Source organism: Miniopterus schreibersii (genome assembly GCF_964146895.1).
Source record: "Miniopterus schreibersii genome assembly, chromosome: 18".
Classification (NCBI taxonomy): Eukaryota; Metazoa; Chordata; class Mammalia; order Chiroptera; family Miniopteridae; genus Miniopterus; species Miniopterus schreibersii.
In genome coordinates, this window is record NC_138121.1 from 28,260,946 (window position 1) to 28,278,406 (window position 17,461).

General features: G+C 48.8%; 1 protein-coding gene across 1 annotated transcript in view; it reads right to left on the reverse strand.

The window, feature by feature from the left end:
• Window positions 1–218: 218 nt before the first annotated feature.
• The window catches only part of CA5A (carbonic anhydrase 5A), a 30,200-nt gene continuing 12,957 nt past the window's right edge, over window positions 219–17,461 (reverse strand). The window contains exons 3-7 of the mRNA XM_081117619.1: window positions 10,227–10,345; window positions 8,418–8,513; window positions 8,201–8,263; window positions 2,818–2,973; window positions 219–476 (exon numbers count right to left, since the gene is read on the reverse strand). Of these exons, the coding sequence (XP_080973745.1) occupies window positions 333–476; window positions 2,818–2,973; window positions 8,201–8,263; window positions 8,418–8,513; window positions 10,227–10,345 (578 nt within the window). The 3' untranslated portion in view covers window positions 219–332. The remainder of the gene's footprint in view (window positions 477–2,817; window positions 2,974–8,200; window positions 8,264–8,417; window positions 8,514–10,226; window positions 10,346–17,461) is intronic.

The following is a 17,461-nucleotide window of genomic DNA, read 5'->3' on the forward strand; positions in this document are numbered from 1 at the left end:
GGGCCGTGAGTGTGGAGAAACGGGACACCCACTTGGAGAGATGAAAGCATGGAAGTGAGAGAAGGCTGGTCAGGTGACCTCAGCCACCTGGGGCTTACTCAGCCCCTGAGGCTGCCATGCACTTCTGAGAGTCCCATGATATCCATTCCCTATCATACTCAACTTTCTCCAAAGTGATTCCATTTTGCAGCTGAAAAGCACGTGGACCGAAACAATGATCTCTGTCTCTCTCTTTAATTTCAGAGGTTACATGTGATCAGACCACGAAACTTGGGAAACAATACTTCCTCTTCTTAAAGTCAGTTCGGCCCATTGCTGTGGACGTAATGCATTTAGGATCTGGTGTCCCCTTCGGCAGCCTGGAAGGATGAACGGATCTCCCGGTTCATCAGGGGTTGAAGCGGGCGGTAATTGTTCATCATGGCCTTCTCTTCCTCACCGAGGGCGGTAAACAGGAGCCTGCGAAAGGCGGCCAGCTGGAATAGAGAGCTATCAGAGTTACCTGGGGACAGGGACAGGGGGCAGCAGCTCCCAGGTGCCCCTGGTGCCTTGTGCAGTCCCCTCCCACATTGAATCAGGGATGGCCAATATGGCTGAGGTGACGCCTGAGTTATGTCAGGAAAGGCTTTGCAGCTGTCACCATGGCCTCTTGGATTATTTGCTCTGGGGAAGCCAGCTGTCGTGTTGCGAGGACTCAATCGGCCCCACGGAGAGGCCCACGTGGAGAGGAACTGAGCCCTCAGCCAACACCAACTTGCAGCCGTGGGAGGAGGCCCCACCGGTGTGAGCCACTTTGGGAATGGATCCTCCAGCCTGAGGCGAGCTTTCAGAAAACTACAGCCCCAGCTGACATCTGACTGCAACTCCCTGAGAGATCCCAGGCCAGAAGCACCGACATTCTGACCCACAGCAACTCTGAGTCTTAATAAGTGATTATTATTATTTTAAACCACTAAGTTTTAGATCTATTTGTTACACAGCAGTAGAGATCTAACACATACAATATAAATGCTGAAGTAACATTTGATTTACTTTTCACTCGAGGGACTAAAAGGTTATTTATGTGTCATCTCCTTTGTTCTCAGAATGTAATTATGAACTCTGTGAAAATAACTCACATGTTTAATTAATAGAGACGAGACATCTTATCTACATAGTGACCACTTATTAAGTTAGATCTGCATGGTGCACATAGTCCCCCAGACGCTCAAGCTCCCTGCTCTTGCTTTGCACATGTTTTTTACTTTCTCAGACATGGAGCCTTTCTCCTCTCCACCACTCGGCATTCTCCTTCCCACTGTCCAGGGGGTGCACACATCACCTCCCCAGTCCCCCTAGTCAGGGTAAGGGGCTCCTGCTCTGTATTTTTGTATAATACTCACCACCTTTCCTTAAAAATATCCACCTATGTTTTCATTTCCCACCAGCCAGTAGTTTCCAGAGACTGACATCATTGTTTTCGTATCACCCTCTCCCTTCTTACCCCTCTCCCACCCTCTCCTGCTACAAACATGACACAGAATGGGTGCTTATTACATGTTTGTGAATGACAGAGGGGTATTGGGGACATTCCTCTGCCAAGGACTTTCTGATGTCTGCAACAGTTCTGGTTTGGGGGTAGGATAAGTAATCTGCAGCCCACATCTCATCAAAGTTCAGACTCCCAAAGCAAAGGGCATCATTCCATGACTTTTAAAGAATATTTGCACAGGCTCAAGAGGCTGGAAGAACCTCTAAGAGTGCATCTAGAGCCCTCAGAAAAAGTATCTGAGCCAGAGGTGATAAATAATGCTATGACTGATCAGAAATGTCTGCCCTGGGCAGGGGTGGGACAGTGACACCATGCTTGCTGCATAGTTGTCATCCCTAAATCTAAACTGCCTTAGACAGGTGGACTTTCTCCCAATTCTTGAGATTTCCAGAGAAAAAGATACTACAAAATAAGTAGATATATTATATATACTTATTTTACAAAAATAGGTTATTTAGACAAGAAAAAGGAAGACCACTGCAGATTTATGACCCTGGGACAATGAGTAGTAACATTTTGGTATGTATCTATGTGACAAATCAGGGTATTGTTCAGTAAATATCCACTCACCACCTCTCTGCCCCCACTGACTTTGGCCTTGCCATTGTGACTTGCTTTGGCCAACAGGGTGTGAATGGGTGTGATGAAAGCAGATGCCTTAAGCATGCATTTGCGGTTTGGCTTGCCTTTTGCATTTTTTGTCATTTACCAAGAGAACCAGCCCTTGGTGGTCATTGATCCAAGGAGCATGAGAGACACTGGGCCCGACCCAACCACCAGCCACCTTCTGTGAAGCTCAGCCATCCACAACCTAAAATACAGCCTCCCCAGCCAACCCACAGACCCACAAGTAGAAAAAGCAAATGCTTGTTACAAGCCATTGAGTTTTGCGTGGTTACTCCGCATTATTGTACCAATAGCTGACTAATGCAATCCTTCTGGAATTTTCTCAGCATATATAATTCTGTAACTTACTGTTTTATCATCCAAAGAAGTGGAACAAACTAAGATGCTCTCTTCTTCCTCCCTTCCCAGCAACCCCCGACTCTCTCTGTCTCTGCCTCTCTCACACACTAATATCTCAAGGTCAAAGAATTATGATTTCAGGAATCTCTCTGTTCAATCTCAACGAGCTTGTATTTCAATTGGAAAATTCTTCTGAGGTAGGAACATCCAAAATGCACCAGAAGATAAAACCCCACGATGCTCGCTTACAATATCTTAGTGACACTGCCAAACAATTCCTTCGATACGGTCCCACTACACCAGCTACAGGTGCAGCTCACCTGGCTCGCAGCCACTTCAATGGGCTTCTTCTGGATGATCCAGGTGACAGACTCGGTTAGTGGAGGAGTGGTGAGGGAGCCCGGGTAGGTCCAGTAATCCCGGCAGGTGGGCAGCAGGCAGGAAGGCTCAAAGGGGCCCACGGCCACCCGTGCATCCTGAGAGACAGAGACCACAGGCTGCATCAGTGCTGGGCTGGAGGAGCAGAGGCTCTGGAAGGCAGGGGACGGTGCTCCATCTTTATCTCGGAGCTGTGGCTTCCACGTGGCTAGAAGGGAAGTGTGTTCCCGAGATAAAGGCTGTGAGGCCACAGTTGTCGCATTTGGAAGTAGTAATAAAAAAATATGACCCTTGCGGCAGAGCATGGATCCTTACCAAATGCTTCTATTTTTTCTTTTAAAGTTATTTCTTTTCATATGCCTAGGCTGTGAAAAACTTACACTTTTAAGAACGGTGGTAACATAACATGCATAACAAAATTTATTATTTTAACTGTTTTTCAGTTCTGTGGCATCAAGTACATCCACACTGCTTGTGTGACCATCACCACCATCCATCTCCAGGACTTTGTCATCTTCCCAAACCGGAGCTCTGTCCCCATTAAACACTAACTTCCCACCCATCCCCCACCCCCAGTCCCTGGCACCCACCCTCCCGCTTTCTGTCCCTGTGACCTGACTCCTCTAGGGACATCAGATGAGTGGAATAATCATGCACTATTTGTCCTTTTGCCACTGGCTTATCTCACTCAGCATAATGTCCTCAAGGTTCATCCATACAGTAGCATGTGTCAGAATTTCCTCCCTTTTTAAGGCTGACTAATTAATATATCGCTGTGTTTATCCATTGATCCCTCAGTGGACACTTGGATACCTTTCACCCCTTGGCTATTGTGAGTAATGCTGCCGTAAACATGAATATACCAATATCTCTTTAAGACCCGGCTTTCAATTATTTTGCATATCTGCCCAGGAGTGGAAATGCTAGATCCTATGGGAATTCTATGTTTAGTTTCTTGAGGAACCGTCGCACTGTTTTCCACCGTGGCTGCCCCTTTAGGACAGCTGAACTGCTCTTTCAAGCAGCCGTCCCTACCGTAAGAGCCGTGGTAATGACATACGCTCAGGAGGGTGCCCTGCATTGAGCCTGTTCCCCGACTCTTGCGCCAGAATTTTCCATCTCACAGGGAACAGGCGGGATTGATGGACCTGGATAGCTGTTCTCAACCACTGCATCCCCAGATTTCTGCGCTGCTTCCACCAGGGACTCTCATCAGCATGTCCTGCTTGGGAGCCCTGTGTTCAGAATTCACGTTTGCTCGATTCCTGTGCTGTATAAAAGGGTAGGGAGAAACCTGCCCCTCTGAGTTCCGAGTGACGTTGGTGGGATGCCCCATTGACTCCCTCCCTCCCTCACAGCTCTGCGTTTAGCATCTGCGGTGAACCCGATATTATTTAGGTTCTGGCATGGGACTCAACTTTTACCGGTGGAAAGCAGACAGCACACCAAATAATAAGTAGATATCTAGCAGTTTACACGGTAATAATTATGATGGAGGAAATAAAGTAGGGCAGTGGGGGGAGTGTTGTTAGAGGGGTGGTCCTGAAGGCCTTCCCAGGAAGGTAACATTTGAGCAACGACATGGAGGAGGTGAAGGAAGAGGCTATACAGGTTCTGGGGGGGTGGTCATAGCCAGTGCCAAGGCCCTGAGGCAGGGTGCGGCTGATGGGCTAGAGAAACAGCAAAGAGGCCAGGTGACTGGAGTGAGTAAATGATACACAAAGGCAGTAAAAAGAGATCGGGTGGGGGGAGCCTGCAGATGGGGACACCCCTGCTTCTGCCTAGGGCGGGACCGCTAAGGAAGTCTACTGGCAGAGGCAGGAGCAAGGGGCTGCTGTCTGGACGCTGCTCAGTGCGCCACCCAGGCTACAAAGACAAAGGAGGGCCTCTGGGCCACTGTCTGCCTCCTTGTAAGCCAAAGGCATCCTAGCAGGCTTTTGCTCAGAAAGGAAAGGATCCCTCAGGGACCCCTCTGTAAGTCCAGTGAGACTGAGAGGCCTGCAAGCAACACAACACAACCAGCCTCAACTCCGGACCAGCCCGGGCTGGGCGTTGCCAGAGGACACTCAAGCAGGGAGCAGGCATCCTCTCGTTCCCAAGGAGGGAGGCCTCCCTGCCAATCGGACCCTTCCCCCCAGCCTTCGGAGGCAAAGGCAAGGGGTGCAGATGACCAGACTTGTACACTGACTGCTGGCTCCCATCACTCAGAAGTGGGGAGATGTTCATTAAGCTGCCAACAAAAAGGCAGTAAATTGGTGCACACCCACGGACAATTCCGAGGCACTTCGTGGGCACAGGTATTGTTCCTCTTTGCAATTAATTACCTAGGAATGTCTTCAAAACAGCATAACTGCAACATAATTCATAGAGCATAGAATTCACCGCTTCAGGTGTACAATTCTATGGCTGTTAGTATATTCACAGGTGGACATGTCTAACCACAGTCGAGTTAGAACATTTCCATCGCTTCAGAAGAAAGGTCCCCAGTAAATACTGTTTGACTGTCACTCCCTAACCTGGGGACCCTGCCCTGCCCTGCCCCAGGCCCCACTATTCTGCCTTCAGTCCACATGCATTTGCCTCTTCTGGTCATTTCCTGGAAATGGAATCACACAACACGTGGACTTCTGCGTCTGGCTTCTCTCACTCAGCTTCACATCGCCCAGGCTTCTCCAGGCTGTAGTGTGTTGGTTCCTTTCTATGGCTGAATGATACTCCATTGGTTGGTCTACTTAATTTGTGAAGGAAACAAGTCTCATATGCACACGGGACAAAATGTAAAAAACACCAGTGGGTGTGTGGTGACAAATACATCCCCTCCTCCTCCCCTTGTCCCCAGCCCCAAAGGCTGCCAGACAACGTCTGAAGCTATTACCTTGAATTTTCAGAACCACCCTTTGGCCACAGGGGTGGGGAACCTTTTTTTCTGCCAAGGGCCATTTGGATATTTATAGCATCATTCGAGGGCCATACAAAATTATCAACTTAAAAATGAGCTATGAAAAAAGCTCCTAGATTTATTGAATTTCGAGTCCCGCCTGCGGTTGCTTCGGCAGGGCCAGACCAAAAGGCCCACGGGCTGGACGTTCCCCACCCCTGCAGGGTTAGGTTTATGTTTTTGATGAGAAAAGTAAGATAGATATAAGTGACTCTCCCCAGGTCACACAATTAGACAGTGGCCGAATACAGATGCTACGGGAGGTCTGTCTGCCTCAAAGCCGGCTGGTTCCTCCCGCCTCAAGGGCTGTAGGTGGGAGCAAAGGGAGCGGGTCACACAGAGGAGCAGCTGGTGCACCACCGCTCTGCCCTCTGCCAGTTTCTTGCCAATTACAATTTTGAGAGGACATCTACCTATTTCTAGTAACGTCCCCAGGAGCCCTGTGTCCTGTCCCTAAAGCACATTAGGGTTCAGAGCAGCCTGTGATACAGAAAACTGTTCCCCCTGCTGGCTAGAGTGTCGGCTGGGAACACACGGCGCAGCTCGGTCCACCGTCCATCCCCGACACAGACAGGCCAGCTCCTGGGGGACCGGTGCCCACTCCGTAAGTCTTCCCTGTTCTCTCTTCTAAAATGCACATTCCACTTTGGAAGGAGAGAAGGTAGCTTACAAAGAAAGCTCCATTCGGTACAACACGGCAGAATAAAAATGGGAGAAAAGGCCAAACCATGGGGTTTGGAACAAATCAGAAGTCCCCAAGGCTTGCGGGGAAGGGGGTTTGACTCTGCGAGGGCCGAAGGATGGCACGTGCGGGGTCGGGCACTGCTCTGTGTGGCCCTGGGTGGGGGACCCGTGACTCTATGAATGTGTTAAAACCGACAGAATGCACAACACAGAGGTGACTCATAATGCTGCCAAATTTTACAAATCGACCTAGAGCCCAGGGTGGAGTGCTAACTGTGACAAATCACTCTAGTAGATTACACTTCCCAGCCATGGAGCATGGGCTCCTGCTCGCCAAGCCCGGGACTTTTTTTTACCTCTTAAGGTTCTAAGTCTTACTTTTCAGGGGAGGAAACTGAGGCCCAGAGATGATCCTCAGGACCAGAGCTGAGCCCAGGCAGCGTCTTCAGTTGCCCCACTGACACCATTCCTCCCATGTGGTTGGCCCAGGAGACCCTGAATTAGCCCATGGGGGGGGGGGATGCTCCAGGGCCTTCCCTAGAAGGAAAACACTCCCCTGAGTAGCACACAGCCAACTCCTTTCTTTCCCACCAGGAGATGGAGACCACCCCATGGAGGAGGTGGGTGCTGGTGGGGAAAACAGCCCAGGTTTACTCTGGCCGAAGGCCAGCGAGGAAGAGGGAGCTCCAAGCACCTTGGCCTTGTGGAGTTCCTGAGCCGGCAGCCACGGCGGTGGGGGTGGGGAGGGTGATGTGGTCTCGGTCCCACGAGGCCCACCCTTAGGTCGACATCAAAGAGAATGTACCACACAGATCAAAGGACCCCTGTGAACCAACCAAGGAAGGGCTGACCCCCAGCTTTCCTGTGGATCCGAGCTCACCATTGTTAAGACAGGTGGGAGCCCCATCCGTCCACACGTTCAAGGACCACGGTGACTCCTTCCGTCTCAGAATGCTTTTGTCTGGTACCAAACAAATAAACTGCATTTCTTTGGAATTTCCACTTCTCCATCAAAGTGCTTTCTTAGCTGATGTTAGGGAAAAGCTACAGCGTTGTCCTTGTCATCTTTCTGAGTTGTGCTTTGTGCAACAACGCGTCCAAGGGGAGCTGGGCCAAGATGCGCTCTGCCACGCAAGAGTGGTGGGTTTGCGGGATTTTCCCTCTGCCACGCAAGAGTGGTGGGTTTGCGGGATTTTCCCTCTGCCACGCAAGAGTGGTGGGTTTGCGGGACTTTCCCTCTTCCCGTGGTCCCCGTACTCTCGGGGAGGGGCTGATCCTAAGTTCCCCCGGGAGTGTGCCAGGTGGCACTTGGATAGGCACTCTTAAAGGTAATAGGTGTTTATTTCAATCAGTTTTAAAACAAACGTTATCACTCATAAATGTCATTGCTTGGGACAGGATCAGTGCGGGGGGACATGTCGAAAATCGAGTTGCTGCCCGAATGACCGAACTCCAAATCTAAACCAGCATCCCTTTTATGCTGAGACAAGAGGGGCCCCAGGAACAGCAGTGACACAATGTCAGAGAGTGAGCCGGCTGGTGACACAACTGGAGTCAGCCCCAGTGAGTTCCATTTCCAGAATGGGACTCAGGCCCTCTCTGCAGCGCTCTTTCCACCAGCTGGCTTTTCTCCTTGCCAAGGAGTCAATACTCCAAACAATCTTGCTTTTCCAATGATGCTGATTTTCATATGCGTAGCTTACCTTATATTTTATTTCTGGCAAGACTTCCACCAACTTCTGCAGTGCCTCATGGAGGGCCCCCAGCTGCACGGCACAGACACACAAAATGTTCAGTCGAAAAGGCAGAGGACGGGGCGACAAGCACACCTCACGCTACGTAGACTGTGTTCAAGAAGCAGTTCTTGGTCACGGAGCGCGCTTTCTTCACTAGGAGAGCTACGCCCTAGCAAGGGGTTACCTTTAAAAATACGCCTATCACAGCCAGGCCATTCTCTCCCATCACAGCTTCTTTGTAGTTTTTGTATTTCACAGAATTCCAGTGAACTAAGTGCAGCTGAAACACAGGAGAAAGAGAATTTATACCCATCATGTTGCAGCAAGAAATAAACCAGTCGCTCCCCCTGCTGCACGGCAGACCTATGTGTCCATTTAGTGGTTTTAACGAATTCAGTAGGAGCAGCCTGGCTTAAGGAATGCGGGCTCCACCAGCATGCTTGGAGCCCCCAAAGGGTTGATAAAGTCACAGAGAGCAAGGGCCTCAGCGTTTTTGGTGGGAGAGGAAGAGTCTTGTTGTAACTTTATAAAATAGAAACGGGGAGTTGGATTATTTGCTATTTTTCGTATTTTTCAGATATCCTTGAATGTGATTTGCCAGATCAAACATAGAACTCCCAGTTAAATTTGAATTTCAGATAAACAACAAATAATTTTTAATGCCCCAAATGTTGCATTTTCCCCCCTACATTTGTCACCCTCCTTTGAACTTCCGCTGTGTCCTTACTTCACACCCCTCCTTCTGTCTTCCCAAATCTAAATATGGCATCAGGACTGGCCAGATGATAGGGATTTAAATCAGGGGCAGGGGACTGGCTTGGGAAACAGGCTTCCTGGGTCACTGGCGAGCAGGAGGCAGAGCTGGGACACCGGGGCCTGGCTCGGGGTTCTCTGTGATGAGAGCGTGTGGTGCTGACCATGCCGGGTCTGGCTCAGAACCTGGAAGGGGTCTGGGTGTCCGTACATATTTCTTTATGGGAATGTGTTGTGTGGAGGTCTTTCTGAATGGTGACCCAAACCCCGAGTCTGCAAGCCCCGTCCACGCAGCTGCTGGATTCCAGGGCCCTGGGGTCCTCTGCTGGGGTGCTGGGTCCATGTGTATCATTAGAACAATAGATGTAACTCCCTATTTATAAGCTGTCCCCAGAGGTCACCTCTGGGTGTGTGATTACAGGTGATTTTTATTTTTTGGTTTGGCCGGACTCTAGTTTGATTTGAACTACAGTATCAGTCCCAAAACAATGGCAATACATAGTTGAAACAAAAACAGTTTGTAACTTGAAATGTGTCCGAAAGTCAGGTGGTTGGTGGGTGGATAAAGGGACGGGTGGGTGGACAGAAGTGTGATAAAGCGAATATTGGCAAAATGTTAATCATAGGATCTGGGTGGCAGACTCATGGGTTCTCACTGTACAGTTCTTTCCATTTGGGGGTATGTTGGAAAATTTTCATAATAAAATATTGGGGGAAATTTATAAGGCACCATGTATCACCCCACCATAACTACAAAAACCAATTCCTAACATTTCTCTCTGCTTATTTTTTCTCTGACTCCCATTTTTGAATGTTACAAATATCACTTGTTGTAGGGTGATCTGTATTATAAAGATTTTCAGATTCTCCATAGGAGGCCTCAAACGCCTTGAAGGACAGGAAGGTATGAGTCCAAAATCAACTACCAGCAACCCCGGGGGGCTGAGTGAGAGGCTGTTAAGCCTCTTGAATCCCAGCTGTCTGGTTTCGGCAAGTTACTTAAACCACTTAGAACCTCAGTCCCTTCTTCTGTTAAATAAAAGTACTAATAATAACCTCCCTTTAGGATAGTTGTGTGATTGAATGGGTAGGGTGGCCAATTGTTCTGGTTTGAGCACAGAGTCCCACATCCCAGGACACACTCCCCTTTCTGGGCCACTGGGATGGTTGGTCACCCCACAACCGAGCCTGGCATGTAGAAAGCACCCACATATTCGCTGCTAGGATGATATCCACAAACCTCTGCTGGGTACACGTGGTCGTCCACCGTGTGCTCTGAGCCCCACTCGTTCACTGCTCCCCAGTGGAAGTGGAACTGCTTCAGTCGGTAGTGGTTTTCCAAGGGGCCACCACTAATTCCTGAAAAATGAAACCAGTGGAACTTGCCTGTTAGTTTGTCTATTTGTTGGACTGTGGTATTGCTGTGACACTGTCTAAAGTGAAGTCACATGAGTCCACTCTCGACTGATGTCATGCTGAAATGACAAACTGGAAGGTGGGCCCCGCGTCCCAGTCACCTGGCCCCAGGCAGGCCTACACCCTGCTCACAGTAAATGCCTCAGTGAATGCAGATTCCAGTGCTACCGCCAGGTGGCGGTAGAAGCCTCAACCCTGCCTGCACCAATAAGGCAAATACTGTACTAAAAACCATATCTGAGATGCATGCCGTCTTATAAGATTTCCAGACTTCCTTAATTTTTAAAAAAATGTCTTTTGAATGAAAAAAAAAGGGCTTAAATCCTGTCACCAAATAATTTCATAAACTAATTATGTAAAGAGCAAGATTTAAAAACAAAGAAATTCTGAGCTACAACATGCTACCTTTTCCACCAGTTCTGGTCTTTATGCAGCCCTAGCTTAATCTAGTTCCACTATATGACCAGGTTTTATAGGAATACTCCTTTCTAAGTCACTCTAAATACCCAGCCCAACCTCCCCAAGAGCTGTTAGCTTAATGTACATGGGCTCGGACAGGAGGATACTTCATGGGGGAACCAACCGCAGGATTGTGGGTGCCATCCAGAGGTTCAGGGTTACGGCAAAGACTCTGCATTTTAATGACCTCCTGCGTGGCTCTGGTGTACATGGCTTAGCCTGCCTCTAACTGCACTTTGCTAATAGATTTCCATGAACAACTGCTACAGATGTAATGGTAACTGTTGGACATCCCACTTTTTTGTATTGTTAATCTTCACCTGAGGATATTTTCCATTGATTTTTTTTTTTTTAGAGAGAGTTGGGGGAGGGGGGAGAAAAAAAGGGGGGGAGAGAAACATCGATGTGAGAGAGACATTGATTGGTTGTCTTCCGCATGTACCCTGACGGGGCCAGGGAACGAAACTGCAACCCAGGTACCCGCCCTTGTCTGGAAATTGAACCCACAACCTTTTGGTCTGTAGGCTGATGCTCTAACCACTGAGTAACGCTGGCCAGAGCTGGACAACCCACTTTTAATTGAAGTGAGCTTGTGCTACTGGGGTGGCTGGGACAAGTCTGGAAGACATGGCAGAGCGATGGAGTGAATTCCAGGGGCCCTTGCTCGCATCAGCTCCTCCACATGTCAAATACTACTGACTAGTGGTGTTTTCTGATTGGTCTTTACCATAAAAAGTACTCGTAGCAGGAAACACTGAACTATAAACAAGACAACAGGTTCAGCTCATGATTCTGTTCCTGATCAAGTCGTAAAGCTTCCCACCGTCTTTCTTGACTTGAAATGAGGGTGTTGGTCTAGGTCCTTAGGGTCTCATCCATTCATAAAGTTCTATGGTTTCATGAAGTGATCTTCTATTCTCCTTAACACACATACACATGAACTACATCTTCATTTTTAAAAACATGCAGAAATATCTCTTTCCCTACCAAGTATATAAAAACATTTAAAATCATAAAGTCTGACTCTACTGGTGGCCAAGAGCACTGTGAGCATGAAAGAGAAAAACCTCTCAGAGGGGTGTGAATTGCAAGACTTTGATGGAGATTTTCTGTGGCTAGAAATAACAAGAGGGGTGATTGTTATTCCTCGAGGAGAGAGGATACTCGAGCAGAGCAGCCTTTGTAGTTTTGTGTTGTATATTAATTGCTGATGAGAAGTTAGACAGGTTGCCTGTAATTCATGAGGTGTAGCAATTGGACCTAGGATTCAAACCCAGTTCTGATGCTAAAATGTGTGCCTTTCCACTTTACCCTTCAAAGTACAAAACATAACCATGAAACACAGGCAGTGAGAGTCTTTGCGCCACTTCTGCCTGGTGCCTTGTATCTGCAGTAGGAAAGGAGTTGTAGCGTTGGACAGCCAGAGACCAAACACCAGCAAAATGCATCGCTTATGACTGAGAGGTGAGCCTCAGGGGCTAGTATGCCTGTCATCTGACCAACTGTCCTCCAGGAGATGCCCTGGGCACTGAGAGACCGAGAGTGGCTGGTAACCACATGAACACCAATGTACACCTGTATCATCTTTTCCAGAAGTTAAGTGCCAGAAGGTAGGAATGATGTATGTTTCATCTAAGTCGGGGACAAATTGAATTAGACACAAACTGGTGAATACAATTTATAAGGCTGTGAGTTAAGTACCGTCCAGTCTAGTTCCCAGGACAGGAACCATTTCTGTCTTGATCTTTGTATTCTCAGACTTAGTCCAGGACACATCCGTTGGAGGCACCTGGTGGGTGAATGAATGGGATTACTCAGCTTGATGATTGGTTCATTCAGTCACTCAGTAAGCAGATCTGTGTATTACGGCACAATTCAGTCTTTCCCATGGTAGCTTGGGAAGTGCTTGGCATTTCTAGGGAATTCCACAGAACACTATAATTACTTAAAGACCTGGATTTGCAGCTTAGCTCTAACTTGCTGTGTGACCTTGAACAAGTTGCTCAGCCTCTGAGCCTCAGCCTCCTTACCTGTGAAATGAGGAATGCTGACAGGATAAATGGAGATAATGGCAGAGAAATCACTTTGTAAAATGTCAGGCGACAATGATACTAATGGTGCTGGTGACTAAACATCATATAACCTTTCAGAAACTGAGCTCCTTCATCTATTAAAAAAAAAAAAAAAGAGAATTACTGCCTAAATGGCTCTTGTGGTCCCCTTCCAGCTCGAGCATCTTAGAATTCTATGTAGGTACATATGTAAGGTCTCCAAAAAGAATGATACCAACTGCAGGAGGCACACATTCACCACTAGCAGGATGTCTGCCAGATCCCCACCAAAAATAACTTAGAAAAATCACTCCCCGCGGTTGCCAACAACAGAGAGCCAGAACTGGAGACTGCTGGGACGGGAGGGGACTTGTGAGCACAGAGCATTGCTCCTTCCTCTGGCAGGTAAAGAGATGCAGAGGTCAGAAGGCTTTCCCAAGTTGAGCCCCTGAGCAGGACTGGAGCCCATGGGCCACAGGTCCACTCCAACATCAAACTGCCCCCAGGATTCTTGACTGAAGCAGGCTCTCACCAGTCGGACTTCGGCCTGTCTGCTTCTGAAAGGCCCAGTAGCCCGAATATAAATGGAAGTCTGTTCTTAGAAATCCTGGGGCTTTCCCACTGCAGGAAAGCATTTCTTTTCAGTGGGGCCTCAGAATATAGATCTTCGCGCGTTCAAGCTGACATCTGGTCATTTGTACGTGAACCAGGGACTTGCTGGAAACCTGGGCTGGGACCAAGCAAACTCAGAACCCCCAAAGCCCGCTGCCCCTTACTAGCTTTGTAACATGCAAATATAAATAAAGAGATAAGCAAAACGTGAGCTTTTCTAGGATAAGTGAGGAGGGAGAAGGTCTGGGGCAGGAAGGCACAGGGTGAATTATAACATGGGCTGGGCTGGGGCGCCGCCCTGTGGCTGATTGGTGGGGACACACGGGGATCAGCCGGTCTGGCCCACGCAGCCTCACTCCTTTAAGTGCATTTCAGAAGAGAAAACCAGCACATCAAAAAGCATGTTAAGGCCCGGCCGGTGTGGCTCAGTGGTTGAGCACCTACCTAGGATCCAGGAGCTCAGGAGATCAAGGTTTGATTCCTGGTCAGGGCACATGCCTGGGTTGTGGGCTCGACCCTAAGTCAGGGGTGTGCAGGAGTCAGCCGATCAATGACTCTCTCATCTTTGATGTTTCTATCTCTCTCTTCCTCTCTCTTTCTCTCTCTGAAATTGATTTTTTAAAAAAAGCACTTTAAGTTCAAGAACGCCAGCAGATCTGGACTACAGAGAAGACTCTCATTGTAATAATGTCTCTTAAATTAGATCCGACCCACAAAGACAGCCCACTAGCAGAGTGCCTGTGCATTTATGTAAAAACTGGGAAATAGTGTTTTGTCGCCCTTTCTGTAGGTGGTCAAGAGCAAGGGTCTGGAGTTAGATGCCAGCACTGTCTCTTCCAAACTGAGCAATCTTGGTCCAGTTACTGGATTGCTCCCAGCCTCAGTTTGTTCATGTGTAAAGTAGGGGTGATCCTAGTGCTTACTCAGAGGGGCACTGCAAGAATTAAGTGGTGTGGTAAATACAAAGTTCTTAGCATGATGCCTGACAGTTTGGAAGCACTCAAAGAACGAAACCCAGCAGCCACTGAAGGTCTCCGCATGGGATGAAATAGCTGATTAAAGAGGAAAGGCTCTCATTGGTCAGCGTCTCCTCCTGGGTGCTGTGCAGCCAACATCTGTCAGCTTGTGTGGCTGTCAGCACCCGATGGACAGTTAGTACATGCTGTAAACGCTACTACCTAACAAGCCAGCATTTCCTGAGAACCTGCTACCTGCTGGGCATTGTCCGAAGCACTTAGGTTCCCCCAGCAAACATAGGACCTCCTTGCAGCAGGTACTATTAGCTCATTTTTGAGATGAGGAAACTAAGACTCGGGAGTTAAGTCACCTGCCCCAGGTCACCCGGTGACCTCAATCCAGGCCTGCTTGAAGGCTCAGTCCATTGGCTTACGTAGCAGGATTTAAGCCAAACTCTGTGGTTTTTCTTGCCAGGAAAGTTAAGAATCCAAATTAAGATTGCAGCCCTGGGTTTTCAAAATCTCAAAGTGACATTTCATAATGACAACACAGTGTCAAAAAAATTTCCTTTAATAAAACAATCTAAAAAGGCAAGCCCAGTACGTGAGAAGGGGCCCTTTAGCTTGCCAGTCCCCAGCTTCCAGACTCTGCCATCAACAGGGTCATCACAGAGAGGAGGCCTTGATCACCCCAGAGTTCTCCATGAGCAGGTGCATTGAGAGGTAACTGGGGAACTGTATCAGCAACTGCCAGACCCTTCAAGTACCCCGAGGACAGATGGCATTGCTGGATGATCCACGCTGCAATTTACTGTCTCCGTGCTTACAACAGTGGCCGTTAGCAGCCACCTATTTGTAGTTCCATGTTTTTACCAGGACAAGCAGGCTCTTGGCAGCCACAGCTGTTTTAAGGCTTAAAATAAGTGTAAGAGACGTTTAAGATGTTTGAATTAGTCAATACTGCAACTAACACGACATTGCCGAGGATCAGCCTGTTCTTGACGCCGCTGTAGGGATTTACTAATGTTCTGAAGCTGTCAAGCTCAAAGGCAAAGGTTTCCTGTGTGCTCTCCAGACCAGGAAGCCCTCTGCAATGCTCTCCAGGCAAGTGGGAGCCACGGCAGGAACCAACCAGCACGCTGTCAGTGTGTGCGGGGCACAGCCCCACCCCAGGACCCCGGAATGAGGGGATCCAGCTCACTCTCTGGGAGTTAAACTCAGATCATCACATATCGGCTCTGGTTTTAAAGCCAGGCAAACTTCAGCTTAAATCCTGGTTTCACACAGTGCAGCCTTGCATGGGTTGTTTTCTCTCTCTGTGTCTCAGACTTGACACTTTTAAAAGATAACGACACGAGTTCATCGGAACATGGCTAGGAACAGATACAGTGATGCTTGGAAAATGTTCGCCAGCAGAGCCGCTGGCACCAGCAGGGCCTCAACTAGCGGTAGCACTATCTGTTATTATTACTGGTATTATTGTTCTTATTAAAATTATCATCACCATTATCGCCGTCAAAGTAGAGATTTGCAGGCAGCTGAAACAGCCACTCTTACTCCCAAGATAGGAACATCCCGTAAGGACATTGAAGGACAAACATTATCTTAAGAGATTGTCCATTGGAAGGGGCTCAGCCAGCCACAGACGCATAAAAGAGGAAAAATCATTCATTCATTCAACAAATATTCACTGAGTTCCTACCGTGTGCCAACTCTATGCTAAGTATTGGGGATCCTGAGGGAACGATGCAGATGTCATACTGATCTCCTGGAGCTAGGAATCCGGAGAGAAGGGCAGACAGAAGATGAATAATCAGAGTGAGCAGTGAGTGTTGTGACAGGCACGAGGGAAGTGCTTTGGGGGGACCTGGTGTAGGGCATCCCTGAGGACGTGGTGGTTCAGCTGGGCCTTAAGAGTGAAGATGAAGATGGTTCTAGGCAGCCCGGGACAAGAGGTAGCAAGGACTGGAGAGAGGGAGTGGGCCCCCCTGGCAGCACAGATGGACCATCCGAGTGGCTGGAGGGCAGGGAGCAGAGCAAAGAAAGAGGCAAAGGGGTAGGCGCTGGCAGTGGCCAAGTAGGGGAGCCTTTATCAACAGACTGAATGTTCTGGTCTTTGAAAAAAGGACACATCATGCAAGATTTGCCCAAGCCATCAACTGCTGGATTCCTCAACTCCCCCAGCCTGACTCTAACCTCAGCATGTAGATAGGCCTGCAGGCAGAAACCCTGCTCTGTGTGGACTGGGCATCCTTTCCAGGCAGTCGTCTACCCGGCCGGAGCAGTGAGGACCCCCCAGCACAGCTGGGGTGCCTGGAGGCTGCGTGCCATTGCCATTGACGTTGTTTTCAACATTAAAGGCCCTGAAGGATGATAGTCCCTGCAGTGGGCTCTCCTGAGTGTGTCACAGGAATCTACTCAGCATCTCATTCAGAAAGTCCTTCAATTCATCGTCCAAGGCCTCCACCATGGCTCCTTTCCAAGCTCTCCTCTTTCATGCCCCTTCCATTGAGTCTCGCCCACCATCTCCTTCCCCTCCTCCCCCAGGTGGTCTCCCCAGCCACACACAGCCCCCCTCCTCCCCCTCCTCTTCTTCCCTACATGTCACACACAACCCACCGGTTCCTCTGCCTTTCCAAACCCTGGGGAAGCGCAGTGGCCCATTCTGTTCTACACACCAGCCTTGCAGGCGTCGTTACTAGACCTTGCACTCTTTCTGAGGGCAGCCATGTGCCACCAGTGGCTCGCGCAAAGACCTGGGAGGATTCAGGGTCTACAAGTCGTGCCTGCCTTGGGGGGTGGGGGGCAGGGGGAGTGTCAGCAGTGCATTCTCCTTTTCACATATTTCCTACCTTGAGATCTTGTGAGTAAGGACTGCGTCTGGGAAGGTTCTGTGACTTAGCACATTTCCATCCACGGTAAGCGCTTAGTAAATGTTTGCCAAGAGAAAAAGTCCTGAGCTGCTCTATTGCAGATTTACA